Here is a 27,911-nt window from a genome sequence, read left to right on the forward strand (position 1 = left end):
TAAAAGTAGGCAACTAACATTAATATTCAGGTTTATAACCGTCTAGAGAATGATTGACTTGGATTAAGTTCGAAATATCTCCTTTGTAGTCAATCAGTCTCTAATAGATGACTACGCTTAGTGACTTGAATTATCAAGTAGTCATTTTAACAGCAACTCCAAGTGGAAGAGAGTGAATTGTCAACCTATCCCCTCTTGCATAGTTGCACAGCCATAGCAAAGAGTACGACTATAATTTTTGGATAATTTGTATTTATAGATCTCAAAGAACTATTAGAAATGGATACACACATCTTAAGACTAACGAAATTCTGTAATGAAATAAGTTGGTTAAAATGATACGGGTATCCCTACAATATTTATATGCATTCTCCATACACAGAAATATACACTCTGTACTAAGACGGGGACATTCTTTAATAGGACGTTTACTCGTGTACATTCTAGTGGAGTTGATCGTAGATTCATGCTTGGATCTAACGTAACCTTTGGTTATCTAATATTTCTAAGAGAGTAAAGTCTATTTTTTAAGTTTTCTTTTTTAGTTATATATATATATATATATATATATACTTTTTTTTGGTTTTTTAATTCAATTCTGTTTTTTGACATATAAGGTTTAACAAAATAGTGTTGGCATAAGACCACATTAAATAAATAAAAATTTATATAAAAGAAAAAAAATAACATATTGTGTATAAATATAATATATTTGATTTGTTTATTTTTTTAAATTTGAATGATGAAATGTACATAAGTGCCAATTTAAAATGAATGAATGAATGAGGGAAAGAGTCGCGCGTAAACTTACTCATTAATGTTGGGAAATTGCCATTTGAAATCGAAAAACATACCTGAAAAATGAAAGTAAAATTATTTTATTATTTTTATTTCTTGTCAAGCATATATAAATATATATCGTATCGATAATAACTTACACAAATAATGATAGTAATAATAGTAGAGAAAAGTGCAAATAGAAAACATATAACAATAGGCTATAAAATATATTTTAATAGAGTATACCAGACTTAACTTATAGATAGATAAATAGGTAATTTTTTCTATATTTTTGCCTAGAGCAGTAACAGCGTTTTCGATGTCATCAATGCATATAAATATCAAATTAAAAGTAACTTAAAACACATCCGAAAGTTCAAAATACCCTCAAGCCTATAATAAATACTCTCTTTTACTGTATTGGCACTGGTTTCTGTATAATTTTTATACTAAAATGATAAAAACTTTTGATTTTTTGAGTTTATCGTGGTTTAAAGTGTCGGTTTTGTGGAGATTTGATAAAATTTTAATTGGCAATCAACCAAAATCGTTAAGTAAATATACGAGTATAAAAGAGACATCGTTAATTTTAATTTTTTATTTCCATTGGGACAGATTTCGAAATAAAAAAGATACTCACTGTTGTTGTTAAAAATTTGCAAAATATAGCAGCCACATGATAGCAATAAAAATAATTATACGTAATATAACACAATTAAGTAATAAAATAATTAGGTAAAAATTATATAAAACAGAAGGTGCGTTTCTTAATTATTTATTTATTTTATTTTTTTGGTTAAAACAAACATTTTGGGAAACTTAAACTAAGTTATAATAATAGAATACCGCTAAAGATCTACTATGATCGCAGTACTTCGCTCCACTAAAAGCCCAGAACTCTACTAATTTCTTAAAGTGGATTATATAGTAAAGGAAAAAAAAAAATTTCATTTTATAATGAAATTTTATTGCATTATTTGTGCTAAAATAGGTTTAATGGTTAAACTGCACTGTTATTTACTTAATCATTAGATATACATATAGGCATACATCATGTTTTATATGATCAATATTCAAAGATCATCTATATAGCTTCAGAATGTAATGGTCTACAATCCAACAATACTTAAGTATGTAGCAAATTTTTGCACAATACTACGAATAAAATAAAAATATACCATATATGTTTGATAGCATCCATAGAAAACATAGAAACATGAACTATCAACTACAAAAAATTCATAGAATACCCAAAACCTTATTGGGAAGTTCTATACTCGCTGACACGTTGGAAAAGAGTATTGAATTAGATAGAACGATAAGCTATATGAGCTACACGGCGACAATAACATAGTTAAGCGCATAAAAATTCAGCCGCTTCGTTGGCTTAGTCACGTCGTGCGAATCGAAGAAAGTGCTCCGGCTTTAAAGGTGTTTGATTTGGTAATCTTAGATGAAAACGTGATATAGAACGTCAGTAGCTTCGGTGGAAGAACAGGTAAATAAATTATTTATGGGTACTCAGTACTACCAACTATCGACAGAAAGCAACTAATGTTGTTGTTGTTGTAATACGCTAGGACCTGCTTGTGAAGTCCCTTTGGGAGGTGTTGAACGGCACTTAATCGTCGCTAACGACCAACTGACCGGGCTGACTGGCAGGGGCTATTCGACGTTGCCAAGAACGATTGACGACTGTAATGGCCCAATAAATAAGTAAGTTAGTGATGCTATTATGATTATAATTTATATACATACAATATATAAGTTTCGATGCCTTAAATTTGTTATAGATATCTACAAATTTTAATCAACTGCATGAAATTTTTTAAATAGTGAAAAAAAGACCTTTTCGCAGCTATAAGTATAGTACGAATTTACCAACACTTTTCCTTTTCTTGTACATAACACAACTTTCATATTCTGTATATTCTTTATACGAGTAGTATATCGCTTCCTTGAGTACTTACTTTCCGGTACGTATTTTTCCCTTATACATGTTTCAAAAGATATACATAAGTACGCTATGTACTCACATCACTCCTACAAAGGTGAATGCTGCTTCATAAGCCATTAAATATTTATAATTTGTAATAAAAAGAGATTACATTTTCATAGTACAATGAAGTACAAAAAATTTAAAATTATTATGTGTAAAATTTGTAAAACTGAAAACAATGCACGTAGTGTGTTCTTCAAAAAGTAAAACAAAAAACCTTTTAATTGTACAAAAATAAGACATTGCACATCCAAAAAAAAAATAACAGAATATAAAAAAGATTATATTTCCGTTAGTGCCATTGGACTTAAAATAGTGGAAAAATAAAAAATGCATTTTCTCATCGCATAAATGATAATTTTCTTGCAATTTATGGATATTAAAAGCAGCTGCAAGAATAAAAAAATAGTTTCAATGCAGGGCCGCATTTATTCACACAGTTTCCCTAAGCCCACACATTGAAAAATGCGCCCAATGACACTGTGACGGAGGCAGAGGCAAAACACAGTATAAATTTTTTAATTATTTTAACATAAGAAATCTATCTGGTAGTACACACATCCATACTTAAGTTGCTGTTCAAACCACACAAAAGCTTTTAACATCTATAAATATTATATATTAATTTATTATATATAAATACACTTTTTATATACATATAAAAAATGTAGGGATACGATACAATGAGGCTCTCACTTCTGCAAATCTAGCAATTGTAGACGTCGACGAAGATACTTTATATGATTTGGAGTATATATAATTTTCAAGTAATATATATTAAAATATTATTTAAAAAAACAAATCTTATATGTTTATATATATATACATAATTAGTGATACAATACATTAAATTACTCTTATCTACAAGCTTATTAATTATAGAATGTCAACGAAGATAGTACATGTATATGATTCGGAGTTTTATATATGATAACAATATAACTGAACTGCCGGACGTATATAATATATCCAAGTTAATGTAAGTCCACATGTCAAATAAAAATGTGTTCTAAGCTTAATGTTGTCTGAACTTTACTACACAGAAGACCTGATTCTACTTCCACGAAATGGCTCGCACCCCCCACTTCATCCCACTGTACAATCGCGGATAACTTAACCCTCACCATAAAGTATATCGTTAGTAGTCTCCTCTCCTAGGTATTTTTCTAGGCAATTACCCATCAGCTCTAATGCATCCTCACTCCTAGCTTAGATGAATTTGTGAACACAAATACAAAGCCCCTATTGCCGTCTTTCCCTGATTACTGGAATGAGGTTGCAGTCGCTGAACATCCACTATCTTCCACTATCATTCCTAAGAGGAATGAACCGTTGGTTAAAGTATCACAATATCTGTTGATGCTTTTCACCTACTGCACAAAAAAAAGTAGAAGACCTGATTCTTTAGCTTTCAAGAGAAAACACCTTCGAGCAATTAAATAATATTATAATATAATAATATAAAATATAGAATATTGTTCTTGATGTTGAGTGATAAACAAACTTATTGAAAACTTATTGAAAAAATAAAAAGAAAATGATTTTTACCATTTAAACCACTCAAGATGGTTGAAAAGCGATCGGTTATGGTATTATAATTAAGATGGCCTGAAAGTAACAAAAAATGTAAATATCCCAGCGTTTAAATAAAACATTGTTTTGATATTTGATTTACAGTATGTTAGTATAAATAATAAGCAAATTTTATAATATGTTAACTTGAATTAACAAGCTCTATTAACGTCTGTAAATATATGTTTACCTCTACTGATTTTTTGATTACAATTTATGATAATTTTAGCTATAAAACTTATACACCATTCCGATTCCGATTTCTCGAACACATTGGGTTTTAGTAGAGTCAGCCATTTTGAGCAACCTCTCCCTTTACGGTGTATGACGATATAGAACACTTTTCAAGATATCAATGTTTACAATTATAAATTTTTTACATTGATCACACTATTAAATACTATATTCGACATTTAGCATTCACGTCACAAACGATATTTATGTAAAAATTTATAATTTTAAAGTAGGATATCTCGAAAACTGACTTATATATATTAATATATAGATAGCCCAGTCGAAAAAGTTGCTCAAAACATTAGGCTTGGCTAAAATCCATTATCAAATGAACGTATGCAAATTACAGCAGCCATACTGAACAAGTTTATTGTAAAATCAGAATATGTAATACTACATAAAAAAGAATAACTATAAAGATATACCATATATGGTATATATGGTATATTCACATCAAAGAGTATCTTATTAAATATAAATACTGCTATTCTCCTTTGTAAAATAATTTTCGATTATACTACAAGGGCGACAGTAATGAATTCAGTTTTATTAATTCTTCATTAATTTTTTTCACAATTTTATCACTGTCAGTATTATTAACATTATAATATTAATAAATTATAATTGTTGCCATACCAAAAATATTTTTTTTTTAATTTAATGTTAAAATTATGTTGTACAAAGAAATACATACTAAAGTCTTCGTCAATTAAGTAAATTTATGTAAATTAAGTTAAGTAAATTAAGTAAATCAATTAAGTTAAAAATATTAAAACATATTATGAGAACTTTATAGACATTTAATACACAGACTCTATAAAGTTAACATTTTTTCATCTAGTATGTATGTTAATCCTTTTTTCGAGTCAGCGCAACTGGGCACTTTTACTCTTTAATAGCTGGGGTACTACAGGGTCCCACCCATTTCATTGACTAATTTATGTATTGCGTATAAGCTTCACGATTATTCAGTGATTGATCTAGTAGTTTCAATATTAATTTTAAACATACATACCTATAATATATATAAATGGTATATCTATGCAGACAATATATTATTATTTAAGTAATAGGCTATTAAAGCACCCCGACCTAAAAGATCTATTGTGCGCCTAAAAGCCTAACTAGGACAATTTTAGACTATTAATAAATCTTATAATTGCTGTGGGCTTAATTTTACCTATTTGATTTGGGACTAAGATCCCGCATTCAAGATAATCGAGTCTACGTTTTGCCACCGCTGGGCAGTTGCATAGAACATGTTCTGATGTTTCCTACTCCTCATGACAGAGTCGACAGGAGTCAGTTTCTACCACACTTATAATCTTCATGTGGTAATTAAGTCCACAGTGTCCTGAAATATCGTTTCTGCTAAAGCCAAGGATAGCATCAACTTTGATGTGATAAGGTCAATGAATCTTTTTGACTGTCGCATGCCTGTTTGTGCTCTCCAGTGTTCAAGTAAATGTTGCAGACAATATAAGATCCACTCTATTTTTATTATTTATTTTTCCTTTGGTTTCGGAATTTATTTTATTCATTTAAAATTTCTTCTATTTGGAAGCTCCGATGATTAAAATCGAATTCGAGAGCATAAGGCAGAAACATGTTTCAAAACTTGAAAACCATGTGAATCCACTGGTTAGACCTCTTGCTAATATAATAAATTCTTCTAGCCTGGAACGGATTATCGTGTTTAATTCAACTTATGCGCTGTGATATCTAGTTAATCTGAAAAATAAACTTATGCCACACGATTTTCTTCATTTTTCGAAACAAGAAACTAACTCCCTCTGTTTAAGCTAGTAATTAACAATCTATATAGAGAGGGATCTTCTATATAGGGAAGGACATTAGGTGTCAAAGCCTTTGTGATCTACAAGAATTAATTCTAAGTAAAGTCAATCAGTTCAACCTGACAAAAAGTCAAGACACATATGATATACAGAATATGGAAGCAGTAATATACTAAAACGTTAATGGTAGTGTACCAATCAGTTGCCTAATAGATACTTTTTACGTGTATCTGGGTATGTAAAACTAAAATGCAAATTATAGCGCACAAATAATCTGTGAAAAATTTTAAATTGCAAATGTAGACAAATAATTGCACAAAATTATGCAAAATGCGCGTACTGAAAGCATTTACTGTTGACTGAACCAGAGTTTTTCGTATGAACATTTTTCGCAGAGACAGTAAAACTGTTAAAGAAATGTGTTCATTAAGGTTCGGTGACCCAAAAAGGTTTTAGGTTTTTACTTATTCATTGTTTTAACTTTGTAAAAAAATTAACATTTTTCAAAAATTAAAAATAAATAAATAAAAGCATAAACCAACATTATATGCGTTGTCGTTATTTTAACACTTTCAACTTTTTTGTTTTTGGATAATTATTATTAATTATTATAAAAAGCGTAAATTAGAATTTATAAAATGTCCAACCATTTAGGCGTTTGTTGAATTTATAGAACCATAAATGTTTGGTCTAATAAGTGCAATGAATAAAATAACAAAAAAAAAGTGCATAAAAAATTAATTAATTAATTAACGTATACTTCATTGATTATATCTAGATATCTAGATAAAATCTAGAATTTTATGTATAAAATAAATACGTTGTAGACAATCTGTTTTTACTATTTATTATAATAAGTTTATTTATTATAATAAATTTATTTATTATTTACCTATAATAAAAATCAAATTTCACAAAAGCTAATATAAATTAAAAAAAAAAAATAAAGTGTAAAAATTCCTGCACTTTGATACTGCACTTTGTTGTTGTCTTTTAAGTTATAAGAAAAAAAAACTCCTTTAAAAATAAAGTTATTTCCTAACGCACTTAATATTTATTTCATTTCATATTACCACAAGCACTTATGCATACATTACAACAACAACAAAAAAGTGTTAGTAGCATCTCACTAGAAATAGTAGTTTCTTTTAGATCCCAAAAAATTTTATATTTACGTGCATTCATATTTGAGCTGAGCAACGAGCAGGTCCTAACTACCTAGGGTAGTATAACATCCGCAGACGATAGCGCAAGTAAGGATATCCTAACCAGAATTACCAAGGCAACGGGCGCATACTCGTAGTTACGTCACAAAACTTAAATAAGTCAAACATCATCTCAGTATTGCTCTATGGATGTGAGATTTGGCTTGTAATGAATTTTGTACAGAAAAAAATTCAAAGTTTCATCAATAGATGTCTTCGATTTATTCTCAAGGTGTGGTGGTCACATATCATTAGTAATTCCGGGTTATATGAAATGTAATGTAAATTGGAATCAATGGCCAAATATATAAAACTACGAAAATGGCGTTGGCTATGTCACACATTACAAAAGAACGCCACAGAAATTTGTCGACAAGCTCTAGTTTGGAAACCCCAATTCAGTCGCAAATGGGGACGTCCTTAAAACACATTGGCTTATGTAGGTAAATATTGAACTAAATAATAAAATATTGCGGTTTTTAGTGGAGTGGAGTGATCACGTTAAGGGATATATATATATATATATATATATATATAATTTATGTATATACATGTATTTGATTGTTTTTGAAGTTATAGTCTTCATGCATATGATAAGAATGGAAAAAATATTTATTTTGTGCCAAACGATTTTTTTTTATTAAAATTGATGAGTTTCTATAAAAATAATCACCAAAATTTTTTTTTATAGAACTCTAAATATATAAAAAATAAATTTATATTTCGAAATTTTTATATATAATTTTGAATTAATTAAAAGGATTATAAATGCTTTGGATGTTTGCCCCACGAGAAGAGTGCTCTGAATTGCTTGCTAAATTAAAAAAAAAAATAATTTAAACTAATTTAAATTAAGAGTTAATAAATACATACATAAACAAAAACTTAATAATTTTGTACATTTGATTTTTAGCGTAGAAATTTTGAGGTGAACTAAAAATAATATTCAAAATTACTCAAAATTATTACAAATTATAAAAAAATGAAAAAAAAAAAAGTTTTGCTTACAAATGTTATTCATGAATTTGTTCATGAATAGTAATTCCAATTTTCACACCATTGGATTTACCGATTAATTTGTTAAACTCTTGACGATCAATTGAAGAAACACGTTGTATATGTCGATTTACGTCGAACCCTTCTACAATTGATTGTACAGCCAAAAACTTTTCATACCTTACAGCATCGTATTTATCATATATAGTCAGGGTGTAACGCAGAGGTATGGCAGTTGGAGCGCTTGCGAGCCAAATAGCTACCAATTGATCTGTAACATATATTGGTCCCCTAGCTCCCACAAAGCAAAGTTCACTTAACAGTTTGTTTCTAGAAGTAACAGCGACTGTCAACACTATAGGTAGATGATATTTAAAGCAGCAATATTGATCCTTTAATCCTAAATTTGGTATGGAGCACGAACGCTTTCCTGGTAAAGTATTTTCTTCACCAGCACGTCCACCATACAATAAAATTCGAATAGTTTTTTGCGCACCAAAACACATCTTAGACATGTTTAATTTAAAATGACTTTCTTCATCAAGGAAAACCTCTTTAAGGAATTTTCGATTCTCCCAAATATGATCCTCAATGCAATGCGATAAGAACATATTATCAGTCAATTTTTCTCTACATTCATTTACAGTACAAATAATTAATTGGGGGCTCATTTTCGGTTTCTTCTCTTTATTCTTCGGAGGTGGTTTATTACTTTTACGTTTTTCTTGCTTGCTAAAAATAAATAATATAAAAACATACATATGTTAACATATATGTATATGATTTTAGATATATATATAAATGTGACCTTTTTAGGGCTTTTTTGTCAGAATGTTCTATATTCGTCCTAACTTGATTTGATTTATTTATCCAGGGAGTTATGATGCGCGCAAAGGATGGGTTAACACATGGCATACCGCTAACAAGTTTAGAGCATGATTCTTCTCGATACTGATTATAATATTCCTTATTTTTCAGGTTCTTTTCATTGCTTTCATCTTTTGAATCATCACATTCTGATAACTAAATATTTTTGAAACAATATATCTATTAGAAGTTATTAGATACAAAGACATTAACAAAACAGTACATTTAAATTCCGTAGTAAATCTGAAATTGGAGATTCCATTCCAGAAGTGGATTGCTGATCCATATGCTTATTCTTATCAAATTTTGCTTTCATCCTCTTGCTAAACTTTTTATTATAGCGAGTGCGCTTCTTTGCTTGACGCTTGATATTTTAATGTTTATTATTAATATATTATATATTTATTTTTTATATATATGAGTATATATGTATTTTTCTTTTTTTTTGTAGTCACCTTTTTTTTATGATTGCTTTCGGACGATTGCTCACACTCAGAATCCGTGTCTTCTTCCAATGAACTGGTAGCCGAGAAACTATCATTTTGCAAATGTCTTGAATCTGACAAAACTTTAAAGAGACTATTCTGAGCTACATTGTCTTCACATTTGGATTCTGATTGTTTTACAAAAGACTGCATACGACAAGGTGAATTATGTTTATAATTGTATGAATTATATTTTTAATTCTTTAATATGTTGTACTTATATCTACCCACCATTTTCTGCTGCACATTTAAGTCCTGTTCCTCATACACACACTCAATCTGTTTATAGGATGGCAATATGCTCGAGGTATGATTAGTAGCACACTTCAATTTCTCAGATGAGGGGAAGATATCAGATTTATTATAACCACAAGCATGTGACTTTGACTGTACATTGACAGGGCACTGTCCATAATTTGGATGTTTATCCATTGGTGGCTGTGATTAAGTTATTTAATATTAAAAATTTTTAATATTAAAACGACTACTTTTTATATATAAAAAAATATAGTTTTTAGACTAAAATACTAACACTGTTATTATTTATTGATTTATAGGATTTATACGATTTGGGGCATCTTTTTTCAGTGGAAAACGATGGCTGCGACAGATTTTTACAAGCAGTTCTTTGGTCTGAAGGTAACGTGGCAGATATATGTTTCTGTGAATATTCCCTTTGCTCTAATGAGGCTGCATATGACTTATGAGATGCTTGGCGTTCAACACATGCAGTAGAATGCACATTATTTGCATGACCTGTACCCTATGGAGATTATTATTTCTTTATACCTTAAAAAGAATACATAACTTCTTATATATTTAATAACTACCGGTTTACTATAACATTCATTATTTTTGTTTTCATCTATACAGTCAGTCTGCTGAACTGTGGGAAGTACTTGTGTATCATAATCATTATGTTCTTCTTCCTTCCTTCTATATATAGTGCATATACTCTTTGTATCATTTAGGTTTCGTGTAAAATTTTCGTTTTGTAGACGATTATTACGTTGAGGACTTGGTTGTAAATATTGCTTAGTATTTCAAAAATACATGGTATATGAGTACAGACAGTATTATTATTTTATTATTTTTTTTTAGTTACCTCATTATTCCTATCAGTAAATCGATTATGTGCGGTCACCTTGTCATTCTGAGAATAATAGTAATCATTTTCAGCAGCAGTAAATGTTTGATCTGCGTATGCATTTTCTATTTCGTCGTAATGTGGATATAGCAATGGTAAGTCCTCTTTTTCTATACTAGGATCGTATATGCCAGGTAATATATACATTGTTTCTGAGTCCGCTGAATATAGCTGACACTGTGAAATACTCTTTAAATTGGAAAATTTTTTAATATCACCTTAAATGCTTTTAATGTACAATATATTCTATACCTTATAATTATAGCGTGGAGAATGCCAATATGGTTTTTCTTCGTATGGAAGATCACTTTGTTCTTCTGGTACTTTACTCCTATCATGTAACTAATTCAAACAAATACAACAGTTACAATATATTGGTAAAAAAAACCATTTAAATTGAAATCCACTACAATGTAAGTGATGTGATGATCACAAAAAAACACCGATTGGAAATTTATTCAGTATACAATATCCGGATAGTATTCGGATAATCGTATTAAAAATTGTGTTCTGATCAGGCAATGCGGTCAAATAGGTTTCTGAGTACCGTGTATACTATACTTTCAGTTTGATCATGAGAATTCATTTTATTTAAAAGTAGCATTAAATATCTTACGAGATACAATAGCATATTTTATAATGGGTGCACTGAATAAATTTTCAACCGATATATACATCGAATAAACCAAAAAATGTTTATTTAAAATTCATTTTTAGTTAATAATCACCTTAGTACAATTAGAAACAGCACTTTTGCAATCTTTGTAATGTGTCTCTGTTGTTATTGGATATGCTTGATATTGAAAATTAGTTGGATCTACAGAGTTTACATATCTATTCATTTTATTAAACTGATATGAATTTACGGGACAGGCTCTTTCGGAGCACATTTCCATACGTTCAAAATTTGATGATATATCCTGGTCTTTAAAGGATTGAGAGTTAAGCCTTACATCGTTTTTATTATATTGTATATTATTAACTTCTTCCCAGCAATTCTATAAGTTTTATATGAAATAGAAAAAGTACTCAATACACAAATAATATATATTTTGCTTACCTGTTCATGCATAAACTTTTTATTCTCAACCTTTTCAAAATTTTCATTACCTAATTCATTATCATCTTTATAAATATAAAGACATTTTTGGGGCCAAATCGCTTTGCTCTTTACAAATGGACGGGGTGTATTAGGTGCAGTCTATGTATTATTGATAGGTTGCGTTTTAAAATTAAAATTGCATAAATAAAAATATTTAAATCTATTTACCTGTGGTTTTGATATTAAGATATCTTGATTTTTACATTTGTTGCTCAAGTCGTTCTGATCAAAATTATTATTATCTGTAACGGTTGGATCGAGCCGTCCATATGCTTTAAGAACATTTTGTCCCTCACATTCATCACTTGTATGATTTCCATTAACACTATATACATCAGTAGAAGTTTTCTCCAATCGAATATGCTTGTTGTGAAAACTACAGTCATCTGGAGGTTTCATCTCGAGATTTCTACCGGCCTCCAAGGCAATTTGATCGGCAAATTCTTTAGGTACACCTTGCTTGTCAATATGATATTTATTGACACTTGAAGGTTTCGTATCGAGATTTCTATCTGGCTCGAAGGCAATTTGATCAGCAAATTCTTTAGGTATAGAGGGATCAATATAATATTTACTGACACTTGGAGGTTTCATTTCGAGATTTCTATCTGGCTCGAAGGCAATTTGATCAGCAAATTTTTTAGGTATATATGGGTCAATATAATATTTATTGACACTTGGAGGTTTCATTTCGAGATTTCTATCTGGCTCGAAGGCAATTTGATCAACAAATTCTTTAGGTATAGATGGATCAATATAATATTTACTGACACTTGGTTTCATTTCGAGATTTCTACCTGTCTCGAAGGCAATTTTATCGGCAAATTCTTTATGTATAGATGGGTCCACACGATATTTATCACGATGATTGATGGCGAGATTTTCAATCAACTCTGGGACATTTTGTTTACCAAAATCATTAAACATATCAGTGTTTTCAATACATGTGTGTGAGTGTCTTGGCTCTAATTTCTCAATTGACTGCAAGACAATACGTTCTTCAAGTTCTTTATGTGGTTGATAGTTGGTAATATTAAATTTTACTGATGGAACTACTTCAATCTCTTCTGGGAACTCTATGCCATTTTGTATTTCAGAATCATAAAGAATATTATCATTATTACTAGCATTATCTTCAGTAAACTTAACATTTGTGCTTAGATTAACATAAGACGCTAATCTAACGCAAGATTTTGTCGCGTCTGTGACCTCTGTCATTGCTGTAGGTTCTACGTTACCACCACTTTCTAAATCAATAAAGTCTGTTCGTGCGTTATCATGTGTCTCTGCATCTATATCAGAAACTGTTTGAATGTGGATATCAGATAGTGTAGTTTCTTCCACGTCCACTTCTTCCATTACAACATCAGTACATAGCGTACTATTCTGAAAATTCCCCAATACTTCAAAAGCAATATCATTTGTGGCATGTGCATCACAGTCAAGATTTACATATGAAGAATATTCGAATTTCTAAATCAAAAAATAATTTTTTTTCCAATTTTTTATCAATTGTATTATCATATTACTTACACTCATGTCACTCATTGAACTGCATATACGAGGATTTGATTGAGTTGTGCCTATCCTACGTTTAATGCTAACACTTATTGAATTTCCGACGGAAGTCATATAAATGTCGTCATCAGGATAATATTCTGTGTACACATATTCAGAATAAGAGAAAGGAGTAATCTAAACACAAAACGAAAAATTATAAGTGATGCCATTTCTTACGTATCCTTTTAACAATTTTTCAAACAATATTTTTGTACTCACAAAAATTGCAATCCTATAATGAATAATTTGTGCCACAAATTCCTCAGCAAAGAAACCGTTCTCGTAAAACTCATACATTGAATAACTAAACTGATTGTCCTCCTCCCAGGTGCCCATCATAACTTTTGCAACTACATTAAACAGACCATTAGTTGCCCAACTAACCCATATATCTCCAAATACAACTTCGAAGCCGGTCTGCAGCTTTAATTGAGATTTAGAGCAATTACTTTGGTTAAGCACTATTAATTTTTTTACTTACATTAGCTTGCATAAAAAGATCATCACAGCATACTTTACTGAACTGAAAAGTTTTTAAAGAAAAATAAAATATCAAGTTTATAGAAACAAGAAAATATTTACAGCATCTCCACACTCCATACCACTTGGAGATGGGTGTAGGCTGGCAATCTCATAGCAGGAATTAGATGGAATAATTTCATATTCGGTCAGTTCTTCAGCTGAATGGAAAGAGAATTCAGCTGAATCACACTCCGTTTCAGACGATTCAAATTCAGATTGTGATTCAGCTGAGTTATAATCCATATCTGAATCATATAAACCACTATTTTTTGATTTCTTAGAGTCATACGTGGAAGAAAATTGCTCATTTTCCGTTTGTGGTTCAGTGGAATAGTACTCTGATTCAGAATCGTCGGATATATTATTTGTATTGCACGAGAAGTAGTTAGAAGCATGGTTAGTGGTATCATTATCACAGTTGTTCTCATCACGTGGTGAAACATAATCCTTATCAGATTGCTTAAAATTATTTTGTTTAATTAAAAGTAATAGTATGTTTAACATTTTTAATTAAATTATATTTTATCATAAATAAATAATTCAGCATTTGAATTTTGTAGAACTTTATTTTTAGAAGATAAACATATCTATGACAAAATCAGATACAAAACAATACATATTATATCAGTGAATAGTAAAAGTAGCTGATTTTATATAAAAAAAATATATCAACATATCTGAATTAAATATAATCTTTATAATGATTTTATTGAACATAACGTACACATCACTATATATTTTTAACGGGCTCAAATGCAAGAGTAGAAAGAGCAACAATATATATGCAAAATCTATGTACAAAGAAAACAAAAAATAACGAGTATTGTTTGTTAAATGTCAACTTAAGCTTAGTAGTCCTTCAAAAAAAATTTTGCCAAATTGTGGTGGATTAGAAATATATTAGCACAAATATTAACCGCGGGTCGTATGAAACCTGCGGCTCATGTTTTGAACAGTCCTGAATTACACAATTAATTCGATGAATGTCCAAAATATATTGAGGGATATATGGTACGTTTGAATTCAACATAGATATATAATGTGGAGTAATAGGAAAAATTTCATGTATTCGATATTAAAAAAGGTTCACATAATTGTTCCACATAAAAATGGTCTATATCTTTCTTTATGTTCAACTTCCTCTATCTTTCTTTAATAACAGATATGATAGAACATATATTATGATAATAATATATCATGTTGATATACAATAAATAACGTATATTAGAACAGTATTGAAATTTAACAATTAAAAATAAATATAATTAATTAATTCAATTATTCTACTGCTGGTTTAGGATTTCGTACTAAAATGAAACAGCAAGTGAATTTGTTAATAAACAAACAGCAGCGAATTAACAAAACTCCAGAAAAAAAGTGCATACATACAAGTCCGTTGGCTAATGAATGCTGACTCTTAGCTTCAAATTTGGCAGGGCACGAGTGCAATTCGTGGTACTTGCAATTTCAAAAAATTATTTGTAAATAATTAAATATGGGAAGCAATTCCAAGAACATTGATGATGGGTATTTGGCACTACTCGAAACAAATCAATTTTTGTTGTTGTAGATTTCTTACTATCTCGAAACCTCTCTATGTAATAAATAACATAAGTAAAAGGAGATCTAGATATAAATCATTATTTGCATATTTACATTAATTTCATTAAAATATTAAATTCATATCAAGTGCCACGGTATTAATTCAGTACTTCAGTTGACATAAGTTTTTATTTAAAAAATTCTTTTACACAAAATTAAACAAATTAAAATTTAAAAAACAATAAAAATAAACAGAAAAAATATTAAAAAATTTTTAAAAAAAAAGAAAAATTATAAACAAATTGAAATATTTATGTTGGCTGAAAAAAATATGTGACGTCGGGCCGAGACTTTCCACTGAAATACGGAACTTAATGGATTTCTTTTTATTTTATAGGCTTTTAATGAAAAATTAAAAATACGTTGAAGTTTTTTAGTCGAGTCTGAACTATAATGGCTAGATACAAAGTTTGCATCGTTAAAGTTACTGGCTTACCTATATTTGCGGACTTAAAGTATGCCAACAAAGGCAACAGCAAGCAAAACTCTTACTAACATAGTTAAAAAAAGTATCTGAAAAATACGGCAAATACAAAAAAATGCAAACGTAAGCAAAACATTTAAGTCTGGCTGTTTAGAGAATTGCAAAACAATTTAGGTTAATTATCAATAATTGGTTGGAAAGATAAATTCAATAAAATTAAATAAAAATTTATGATATCAGAAAAAATTGTCTAAAAGCAATTAGCTAAAACTCCAACGAAGAAAAAAGAAGAGAAAAAAAAGGAGATTCGCACACGGAGCACAGCTTAATTAACTCAAATCGAAGACAATTAAAAGATTTGCTATTAGAGTTATTAGATTTGGTGGAAGTGTGTCTACTCGATGTACTGCTCCAAGGCGTTCCACACACTTGTACGACAAGACAAATGCGGGACTCAGGTAGTGGCAACAAAGTAGCGATTTTGTGTTAGCGTGCAAACGGCGCTACTTGAACTTTGCATGTCATTTGGAAGTTTTTCACAAACGAAAAGTACGTCTCCTATTCCTTCTCGAGGTGTGTTCCACCGAATTCTTTCGTTAATATAAACCGCACGACCGCATAAGGATTGGCAATATATAGTACTTTTGACACCTATGTGCAGTTGGCGCGGCGCTGAATGCACTTTGATGTTGAACATTTCTTAAAACAAATTTATTTTTAATTTTATTTTTAGCAAATTTTAATTTATTATTCGTACACGATAGAGGATGGTTTGAAAAGAAAGGCCAACTAACCAATTTAGTCAGTATTTTTCGTAAGTTTTAATTTAATTTTATAGTGCGGTTGGTTAGTTGGTTAAATAACTTCCGAATGGCATGATTGTATAGGCATGGCATTACAAAACTTTATGCTTTCTTACACAATTCCAAATATATATACAATATATACAATAGACTGCAATTCACTTCACACTAAATTGTGCGCAGATATATATCTTTTAGCCACATTATCAGTAATTAAAAACTCGTCAATAGAGGAAACTACCGCTTAAGATTTTTCATTTTTTTTTTTTGGCACTTGGATGATCCACTTAACATGAACTTCGTTGAATTCTGATGAGTTATTCAAATAAATTTAGAGAAATACAATTCAAAATACAGCATATCTCCCTAAAGATATATAATATTATGTTGAGGCTAGTTAAGTCAGTGTACTTGAGCACTTTTACTCTCTATTAACTGCGAGGTTTCCTAATAACCCCTCTCTACGCCTTAATTGGATTATTGTTTATCATTTCATGAAAGTAAGTAATAATTGATCTCCCCAAAGAGCCTGTAACCATTCTGAGATTTGATAACGCGCTGTTGGTAAGCCTGACAGTTTTCGTAAATAATTTCAGGGCTCTATCCTTTATGTATTTTTTGATCGGATCAATGTTGAGGTCCTTGAGGATGTCATTCGTTTTAATGTACCATAGTACCTCGAAAAGTTTTCTCAGAGCTTAGCTCTGTGCATACGATTTAAAAAAAGTGCAATTCCGAGTTAGTGTAAACATTAATACAATTATCTTTCATATATAATATATAATACTTTTGCACACTCTCAACTCTCAAGCCTTTGTATATATCTTCATTACTGATGTAGCATGGAGCTTTCAGTATACATATCTGTACACTTATAGGTGTGCTGCCAATACTAGGTAGGTAGGTAGGTTGGAGTGGCGGCCTTGTTTACCAAGAAAGCCCCAATACTAGTAATCAATGCTAATAATCATATTATATAATACATTAGGTACAAATGTCAATATTCTGATAAGTTTAAAGTTTTCTAATGGTGAATGGAGCAGCATTGCCATAATTAACACCACCATGAAGTAGTTTTGTATTAATTATTGGTCAAGATATCATGAAACTTAATAGAAATTAAATAAATTGAAGATAACTTCAAAATTAATCGATTGTGAAATTTGTGTGAATTAATGGTAAATTAAAACATTGTGTTTTTAAGCACTACTCTACGACTAGTCTTTTCTAAAGTCGGTTTTGTTTTTTCTGAACTTGAACTTTTATATTCGACGCAACAACTCAAAAAATTTAAAACAAAATTATCAAAGTTTCTATATTATAAATCAGTGATGGGCACAAAAATTTATTAAAAAAGCAAAGTATCAACAACAAACACATAATCACACGTAAATCCAATTCATCAAAATGAAATTTATCAACACGAAAAATTAATTAAATTAATCAAATAGTACATTGTTTATGTAGTTTACTTAGTGCTTGTCGATGAGTAATGCGCTTACATGTTACACTACCCAACAAGATCTAATATAACTTACAATCGTTTAGGTAGTGAGTTTTTAACAGATATCGAATAACAGACTCTACAAGCAAGTGAATCAAGTCATTATATGTTCACCGCTGGTAAAAAATAGTGAAGGCGATATATTCAAGATAAGATGCTAACCGTTTAAAGTGAAAAAACAAAAGTGCAAACAAAATTATAAAACATGAGGGGTATTCACTCTCTCTTGTAAACTCATTGCAAGGAGCACGAAATGCAAGAATGCTATACAAAAACTGCAAGACTGCGAGAACACCTCTGTTGCAGAATTGCATCATCAAAATGAATCAGCTGTTTTGCAGCCGTATCAAATTGAGCAAAGAAAAATAAAAGTATAACAATGCCGCGAACAAGTGAAATACAAAAATGTATAGATTTTTTTATTGAAAATAGTGCTTTTAATATTCTGATTGAAGGTATTAACATGTTGTTAATGTAGTTTTCACTACTATATAGTTTCTATTTGTTAGATGATGCAAATTACTGGGAAGTGATGGAGCAATTAAATGAAGACCTTTTGTTTACTTTAGTAAACCATCACAGAAATCACCAACCCGTACCAAAATCTATTCAATGGAGATCTACCATTCTTCAAGAATTTGATGAAGGCCGTTTTTGTCAGATGCTTAGAGTAAATTGGAACGTATTTTCCTTAATAGTCTCACTAATAAACTATTAAGGATTGCTATTGTTTTATATCGTTTGGGTTCATCAGGCGAAAATGCGGCTATTCGTAAAGTCGCTACATTATTTGTTGTTGGAGATATATGTAATAATAATATAATATAAAAATAATTGTTATAATAAAAATATAACTAATTCTCAATTTATTATTGTTATTTGTTATATTTTTTATCGAGGGGGGTAGTGGGGCTTTGCACAGCAGAACGCACGACTTTCGGTGCAGAGCTGGATGATGTGTTGTCTGCAGACGATTCAATAAAAAAAACTTCGTTGCCTAGCGCAGAACTAGTTGGTGGCTATGGCAATGTTTCCGTACAAAATTAGACATGCGTCCAAACACTTCATTCAATAGTTCAAAATGTGAACAAATTTTCGTAAGTTTCGCTGAAATTGATAAATAGATAAATTAATTCACAAATGTATATGTATATAATATTATATTTGTGAAAACTTAATTAATGGTCACATCGATTTAAATTATTGAACGAAACACATGTATATAGCATAGCCATAGATTAACATATCTCGAAATTTTACTAACAGTCAATTCAAATTTAAAAATGAGAAGCAACAAATGACAAAACAACTGATTTCCGCCATTTCTGGTTTGTTGCAAGCAAATATACATAGGTTTCAGCATTGGAAGATTGCACGCAATTGCACGAAATTTTGTGCGTGTATTTTGTTGTTATTTGCATTCTCGTACAATCTGTGCATTTCGTGCACCTTGCAATGAGTTTGCAAGAGAGAGTGAATACCCCTATGATGTATGCCATTATATACAAATTACATATATTAATTTAAAGAGCTGAAGAATATCTGCTTTTAGTGAGACCATCTTCTGGCAGCGATAGGCGTCTTAACCACACGCTTCGTTTTAGCAGATTTTTATTGATAATCAATTACATACAGATCTATTTTTTTTCCACATAAGTTATGAAAGATATGTTATTTCAAAAAAAAATCCATCGCCAAAAAAGTATAGATATAAGTACAGTTATAGAGACTAAGTGGAGCAGTTTGATATAAAAAAAAGGCAATCCTCTTTCCAGTAATTAAAAAAAAAGAATTTGTGAACTACTTAGTTATTTAATACATTAAATAATAGTAAAAATCTTTAAAATGTTTTTATTTATTTGTGGTATTTGATGACTTAAATGGATAAGGCATCATTCAATAAATCATTTAATTCACGAACATGTTGAACTTTGGAACCAGTTGCTGTTGAAGCACTACAAGGGCGACCAACATACTGGATATCTCTTAAGTGTTTGAATGTTGTTAAAAAGCGTTGTTTCACATAATTCCAAGGACCTTGATTTTTATGTTCTTCTTGAGCCCAAATAAGGTTAGCAAATTTATAGATATATCCTTGTTCTTTAATTAAATCGAACGGAAATGGTGAAATCTGTTCCACACGAACGAGCGCTATTTCCATTTCAAGTTTTCTTTCAGCACGTGCTCGTGTTAAATCATAATATATCTTACCCGAACAAAAAACAATTTTTTTAATTAAATCGGGATTTTGAACAGGTAATTTTCTATCTGGAATAACACGTTGAAATTTAGTGCCATCAATCATCTCACTAAATGAACTTTTTGCTTCTGGATTTCTTAGCAACGATTTTGGTGTCATTAAGATTAAAGGTTTGCGAAAAGGTAAAGCAATCTGACGTCGTAATATATGAAAATAGTTTGCAGGTGTTGTACAATTAGCTACAATCCAGTTAATATCGTGTAATTGACGTATAGAAAATTCATCACTTGGATGTGGGAAATAATCGGGATCATCAGATGACATTTGCAAGAAACGTTCGATGCGGCCCGATGAATGTTCTGGGCCCATACCCTCCATACCATGAGGTAACAGCATAACTAAACCAGACTGACGAGCCCATTTGGCTTGCCCACTAGATATAAACTGATCAATAATACACTGCGCGGTATTCGCAAAATCACCAAATTGACTCTCCCAGAGAACTAAAGCATTTGGATTTGTCATTGAGTAGCCATGTTCAAAACCTAATACAGCATATTCTGACAGAGAGCTGTTTGTTATTGAGTAAGGTGCTTGATTGGGATACAAGTGCTGTAAGCTGTTATAAGTAACTTTATCAATAAGCTGATGATGCAGCACATGATGCCGATGTGAAAATGTTCCACGTTCTACATCTTGACCAGATAAGCGGACATGTATGCCCTCTTTAAGTAAAGAACCAAAAGCCATTGCTTCACCAAGCGCCCAATCAACTTCTTTTTCATCAACCATTGCTTTGCGTGCAGTCAATATACGGAATAAACCTTTATGAATAACGAAATCAGCCGGTATTTGAGAAAATCTATTACCAATGTATACCAACGTTTCTTCTTTGACGCCAGTTGGTAAAACTAACAATGGATCTTTACCTTCGAAGAAGCCAGACCAAGGCGAATCAAGCCAGTCTTTATATTTAATGTATGTTTCCTTTTTTGCATTTTCGAAAGCTTCTTCGCAAATTTTTTGGTATTCAGCAGAAATAGTATTAACCTCGTCAGGTGTGACAACATCTTCACCGATAAGTTTTTCAGCATACAAATCTAAGCAATTCTTCATTTTTTCGATCTTCCGGTACATATATGGTTGAGTAAACATTGGTTCATCAATTTCATTGTGTCCATTACGACGATAACAAACCAGATCTATGACAACATCTTTGTGGAATGCAGCGCGCCATTCAGCAGCAACTTTGGAGACATGCATAACTGCTTCTGGTTCATTTGCGTTGACATGAAAAATAGGTGCATTGACAATACGTGCGACATCAGTACAAGATGGCGAAGAGCGAGCGGAACTTGCATCGGTGGTGAAACCAACTTGATTATTCACAACTAAGTGTATGGTACCATGCGTTGAGTAATCTGGCAAATCAGACAAGTGCATTGTTTCGTAAACTACACCTTGACCACAAAAGGCTGCATCACCATGCAAAAGTATTGACATCACTTTTTTGCCTTCCTGATCACCACAATAGAATTGCTCAGCGCGTGTTTTGCCTTGTACAATAGGATCTACAGCTTCTAAATGAGATGGATTAGCAACAACTGCCAAACGTATATTTTTATTCGTAACACGATTTAAACGATTAATATATGTGCCCAAATGGTATTTCACATCACCGGAACTATCATCAGCAGCTTCTAAGCCAGCAAATTGATTAAATATTTTTTCTAATGGTTTTCTGCAGACATTAGCTAAAGTATTTAAACGACCACGATGTGGCATACCCATTATAATAGATTCCACACCTAAATCAGTTGAAACATCAATAATCTCTTTTAATGCAGCAATCATTATTTCGCAACCTTCTAAACCAAAACGTTTTTCCGAAGAGTATTTTTTTGCTAGAAAATCTTCAAATCCAGTAGCACGTATCAAGCGCGATAAAATTAAACGCTTCTTCACAGGTGTAAAATCAATCACACCTGGGTACTCGAAGCGTTTTTTGATCCAGTTACGTTGTTCCAATGAATTTATGTACATAAACTCCACACCAATTTTATTGCAGTACACATTCTCTAAGCGACTTAAAATATCCTTCAATGATAGGGAGGACTGATCACCGCCAATAAACGTTGTACTAGGCAATTTAAATTCACGTTCCATGTCACTTTCATCAAAATTGAAACTAGCATAAATAGCTTTTGTGGTTCTTTTATCAGGAACATCAGTATCATTAATTTCAAGTGGATCGACGCGAGCAATGTTATGTCCCCGAATTTGATAACTTCTGATAATTGCCTGCACTGCCAAATTATCGTCAATTGTTTTTTCATCAGGTTCTCTACGATGAAGTATTGCTGACAATGGCTTTAAGTTTTTATTTACCGCTGTATATGAATTGGAACGAAAGTAGGCATCCCAAGACTCATGTACTGATTTTGGATCATTCAACCAAGACTTGTACATTTCCTCAATATAGGCAGCAGTTGCGCCATTTGCAAATTGTTCAGTTGCATCTGTACTATATTTACGAACATAAATAGCAGATCCTAAATTTCGAATAAAATTTCTCTTGCTGCAATTTCTTATCCATTTTAAAGTCATATTGATGGTACCGTTTGCTCGATACATATTGGTTTTATAATTTCAAATGAACAGCGACGATAAAAATATTTTGATTAGAAACTCACTGAGAACGTAAACCAAGCACTAACAGTGACAATAAATGTTAAAATTGACTTTCTTATCCTTTTCATACCTGTAGTGAGAGAAAAAAATCATTCGGTAGAGCACCAGTCTACAGACATATTGATTTTGTGAAGTTATTTCAATTGTTTTATAATTTTGCAAAGAGGTCTACAGGTACGGCGATTCATATCAAGATTACGGATTCAGAAAACTGTTTATTTATGTTAGTGCTGGTACTGGCTATAGCACACTGTTATGAGTAACCGGATATACGATATTATTTTACCTATTGTTTTTCTTTTTGTTTCTTTTTTTCGATAAGCAAGCGATGGCAAGTAAAGAGTGCTTAGTACTAACATCTATTGCGCACCAAAAATTGGTATAAAACTCTATGAAAAAATTTTCTACAATGCCCAAATTGTGTGAAACTTTTGGACATTGTTCCACATTAAACTTATTTGGAGTTTTATATAAAGTTTAAGCGCGCGAATGTAAGGACTAGAATTAGTATGTTGAAAATTTTTGAGAAAAAAAGTTAGCAGGGAAATAAACTCTCTATTTTAATATTAAACCGCGTTAACTTCTGAACCCACTTTATTAAATAAAGGTAGTAGATAATAAATTGGACATAAGGTATTTCGAAAATCAATTATTAAAAAACGGCAAATGTTACAACTAATTGCTTTTTTCGAGTTAAGTTTTGTTTGACACCCTTCATTTCGGTATTTATTAAAACCGGAGCACGCTGCTATGCGATTTATGTTTTTTGGACGTTCTTGAAACTCTTTGGACAACCCGTATATAAAAGCAGTATTTCAAAATTCTTAATTATTTTCTATACCTGATATGTGTGTGGGTTTTTCTGTATGAAAATGCGTATGGATCTATATCTATCGCAAGCTTGAATTGGAATTTTTTATTTACTCAATTAAAGAAAAATTTTAATAAAGATAAAGTGTAATATTGCACTGGTATGAGTGCTCACTCATACAACAATATAAATGTAAATGTACATTTGGAAAAATTTGTCAAAATCGATAGGCTCAAGAAGATAACCTACAGAATAGCAAAGGAACTTATTTTCTTCAGACAACCAAAACGAATGAACAAATAGTTAGATAATTCTTATTAAATATTGTAAAGCGTTTAATATTATCATTATCAAAATATGCAGCAAGACAGAATTCTAGATTTGAATGTAAAATAATTAAGACTAATAACACACGAGAAATAGATATACTAACTATCAAGAGTTCAAGAAATATTGGAAAAAAATTGGAAACTATTATATTACATATAAGTCTGTACTTACTTCTTTTCCTGACATCTTACGGTACTCGTTCTCAGAAAATGATAGACAAATTATTTATTGTAATTAAATTTAAGCCAAAAATATGTGTGATGTATTAAAATTAATCACTCGCGAATATATTTTAAAGAAAAAATTATCTTAAAATATATTTCGGAGAACCTTTACGAGCACACAAAACTGGGCAACAACACATACAATAAAAAAAAACTAAATGATATCTGTCAAATATTTTTTAGACCGAAATATATTTCGATTAATTTTCAAAAATAAAAATCAAAGCATACTGCACTTGAGTTTTAATAAAGAAATGCCACCCTATTTTTTTTTCTGAAGACAGAATTCAGATATTAACATTTCCAGAATTATTTCCTTATTAAATGTTTTTGAGTAATTTCTTTAGTAAAAAAGAAGAGAGAATGTTTAGTAAAAAGTTATGCCCTGTGTCTTAGAAATTCGAACAGCTATGTTGAACACCCAATATATATTTCTGATTGTATTCTACGGAGCCATATCTTATATAAGGGCAATAAATTTTCACAAAACAAAATCCCGAAAGGGGAATTGCGTTATTATATCACAATACTTTCTTATCAGGTAATAGTTGTATTAACTAATCAACGAGTAAAAGTGTAGATGCTAGTTGAAGTCCTAAGTATATCATATACCTATCACAATTTACATACAAAATGGACTATAGAAAAGTTATCAACAAATAAGCGTAATGTGTCTTCAATGTCAGCTATAAATAGAACTGTGTACAGAACTACGTTTCTATATCAATTGATTAGTACAATAGAAGTATAAACATAGATTTGAATAGATAAAACTAGGTCTAAAGAGGGCGAACACTGCAAAATCCACCACAAAGTTGGCGATAACAATTTTTTCATATTTAGACCATAAAATTGGCATAGATTGCCTTTCGTTAAAGTAAACATTTATCAATGATTACCACTTGTTTTTACTAAAATGTGTCAATAACACTATATGGTCAAAACATATTATTTTGGAAGAGAAAAAAAAAGAAACTTTAATTTTCCTCCAGAAAAGTACATCACAAATATGTAAGATAGTTAAACGCCTTGAAAATGAAATCTTTAAATATAAGAAATTCATAAACCGGTATACGATGTATATAATATAAGAAGTTCATAAACCGGTATACGATGTTAACATGCGATACGCTCATGATAGTTTGTTTTCCAAAACAAAAAACTGTCATCTAAATAACGAAATTAAGGGAGTATAGTTTCATAAAACCATGGGCATGATTTTTTAGGAAACAAAGTTTTGAAATACTTCATATTTTCAAAGATATGGCAACCTTCGTTTTGTACAGTAATATGGCGAATATGATTGATAAAAAAGATATGCTCAAGTAAATAATCTTTAAAATAATTGGCACTAAAAAATAGTTTCTTTCAAGATTTATAATAAAACCTCGTATCGACTAGGTGGGTGACTTAGCTTATAATGTTAACAAGACAGCATTATATTCTCCCACTCCGATTAATTAGTACCGGACACTACAATATAACACTACAATGATTATTTTCTTTATTCTATTATTCACAGAACTACTTTCAAACTATTTAAATATCGTTAATACAAAAACGAAAAACCTATTTTGCAGAATTAAAATATATCTATAAAATTTTTTGTATAGAAATTTCCTGGTTTTCATTAAAGCATAAAGGATATAACTCATACTTACAGCCTTTTCCAGTCGTGACATCTTGAAGTCATGTTATGCTTATATCATATCATAAGCATAACTTGCTTTAAATTAAAAAAAAAACCACGGCATACTTTACTTGAATAGAAAAAAAATATATTGATAAACCCCTCAAGACAACCGTAAGAGAGGACGTCTATAAAACATATGGAGAACATTACAAAAGAAAATCATAGAGTCCGGAAAAACGTGTAACGAGCTAAAGATATTGGAGAAAAATACAACCAGTTGAAAGTGGAATATTGAGGCCCTATGCTCCAATGAGATATACAGTAATTGATGATGATAATGAACACTGTTTAGACTTGTGTTGCGAGACATAGTAATACTACAACTCAATTTTAATATTTTAGGTATATTGAACATCACAACAAATTTCACATTTGATACAATCATGACTGTTTGCATAACATAGCCTTAGGTTCGTTGAAATTGTGTAAAACCGCACTAAACTTTCTGATACTAAACGAACTTTTAGAGCAAACAACTGTTTAAAAGAAATACAATATTTATAGACCACCATAATTTTCGATTTGGTTCAAATGCACTGCACAATTGCACTTTTGCCAATAGGTTAGGTCGAGGAGTAAGATTTAAAAGTCATATGAAACGTAAAAATGGTATTATCAAGCAATAAGAAAACCACTTATAAGTTGAGCATATTATGTATTGTACTAAATAAACTTCATACAAAAAAGTTGACTGAGGTCAGATATCACATCATAAGTATAATGAGCGTAGAATGCTAAACGCAGTAGCAAAATACCGCGGAGCAACCAATGTACCACTGTCTTTCAGTGTATCGTAACCGTAACCTAACCATACAATCTTCCCAAACAATCAATCCGGAAGAGTATATATACTTAGATGTATAAATAATTACAAAGCTTATTACTTATTGATCTATGTGATATAATATATTAAAATTTTATTAGACTTTTGAACAGAATATATTTCATATAGTTAATACTTACATTTTTTTCCGAAAATGACATCTTGTAGATATTTATCTAAAGTTGGTTTTTCAAATATTTATAATTCGAAAGGGATTATTAAAAATAAAAATATATGTGATTTTCACAAAATAATTATATATTTTACGTAAATGTTTCTGAAATAATCACGAACACAAAAACTGGAAAAATATCAAAGCCAAGAAAAATCAAACTAATTATTTTTTTGACATTACACACGTCAATATATCATACCTTTCTTTAAAAGTGAAAACAAATGTCATAGCATACCTTGCTTACACTTTTCTTAACCCAGTGTTTACACTGGCTATACTTTGGAAAGATTGTTTTAAGAACTTTAAACTTACGTATAAAAATTTTTATTGGCAGCCAAAATTTGAAAATAATTATTGTCAAAGCTT

The 27,911-nt window shown here is 30.5% G+C and overlaps 2 protein-coding genes and 1 long non-coding RNA gene across 4 annotated transcripts in view; all 3 read right to left on the bottom strand.

Annotated features, from left to right (window-relative positions):
- Window positions 1-27,911, bottom strand: part of LOC119687032 — a 117,222-nt gene that overhangs the window by 41,431 nt on the left and 47,880 nt on the right. The gene's annotated exons all lie outside the window — the stretch shown is intronic.
- On the bottom strand, window positions 8,322-27,687 carry LOC119687029. Of its 2 annotated transcripts, none has more exons than XM_038101170.1 (19): window positions 27,511-27,687; window positions 14,326-14,724; window positions 14,225-14,266; window positions 13,963-14,160; window positions 13,717-13,878; window positions 12,352-13,656; window positions 12,142-12,282; window positions 11,810-12,079; window positions 11,334-11,423; window positions 11,040-11,270; window positions 10,765-10,968; window positions 10,467-10,697; window positions 10,166-10,372; window positions 9,905-10,081; window positions 9,673-9,813; window positions 9,391-9,605; window positions 8,595-9,314; window positions 8,460-8,519; window positions 8,322-8,400 (listed from the first exon to the last, which is right to left on the bottom strand). In XM_038101170.1, exons 1-17 carry the CDS (start codon window positions 27,529-27,531, stop codon window positions 8,600-8,602), a joined length of 4,749 nt encoding a protein of 1,582 aa, XP_037957098.1. In that variant the 5' UTR covers window positions 27,532-27,687; the 3' UTR covers window positions 8,322-8,400; window positions 8,460-8,519; window positions 8,595-8,599. The 2 variants fall into 2 exon arrangements, with proteins under 2 accessions (XP_037957098.1, XP_037957097.1); XM_038101169.1 differs by having other exon boundaries at window positions 13,963-14,166.
- Window positions 20,438-25,007, bottom strand: LOC119687031 (2-oxoglutarate dehydrogenase, mitochondrial-like). Its single transcript, XM_038101171.1, has 2 exons — window positions 24,802-25,007; window positions 20,438-23,559 (listed from the first exon to the last, which is right to left on the bottom strand). Exon 2 carries the CDS (start codon window positions 23,430-23,432, stop codon window positions 20,475-20,477), a length of 2,958 nt encoding a protein of 985 aa, XP_037957099.1. The 5' UTR covers window positions 23,433-23,559; window positions 24,802-25,007; the 3' UTR covers window positions 20,438-20,474.

This window comes from Teleopsis dalmanni, chromosome X, assembly GCF_002237135.1.
Source record: "Teleopsis dalmanni isolate 2A chromosome X, ASM223713v2, whole genome shotgun sequence".
Taxonomy (NCBI): domain Eukaryota; kingdom Metazoa; phylum Arthropoda; class Insecta; order Diptera; family Diopsidae; genus Teleopsis; species Teleopsis dalmanni.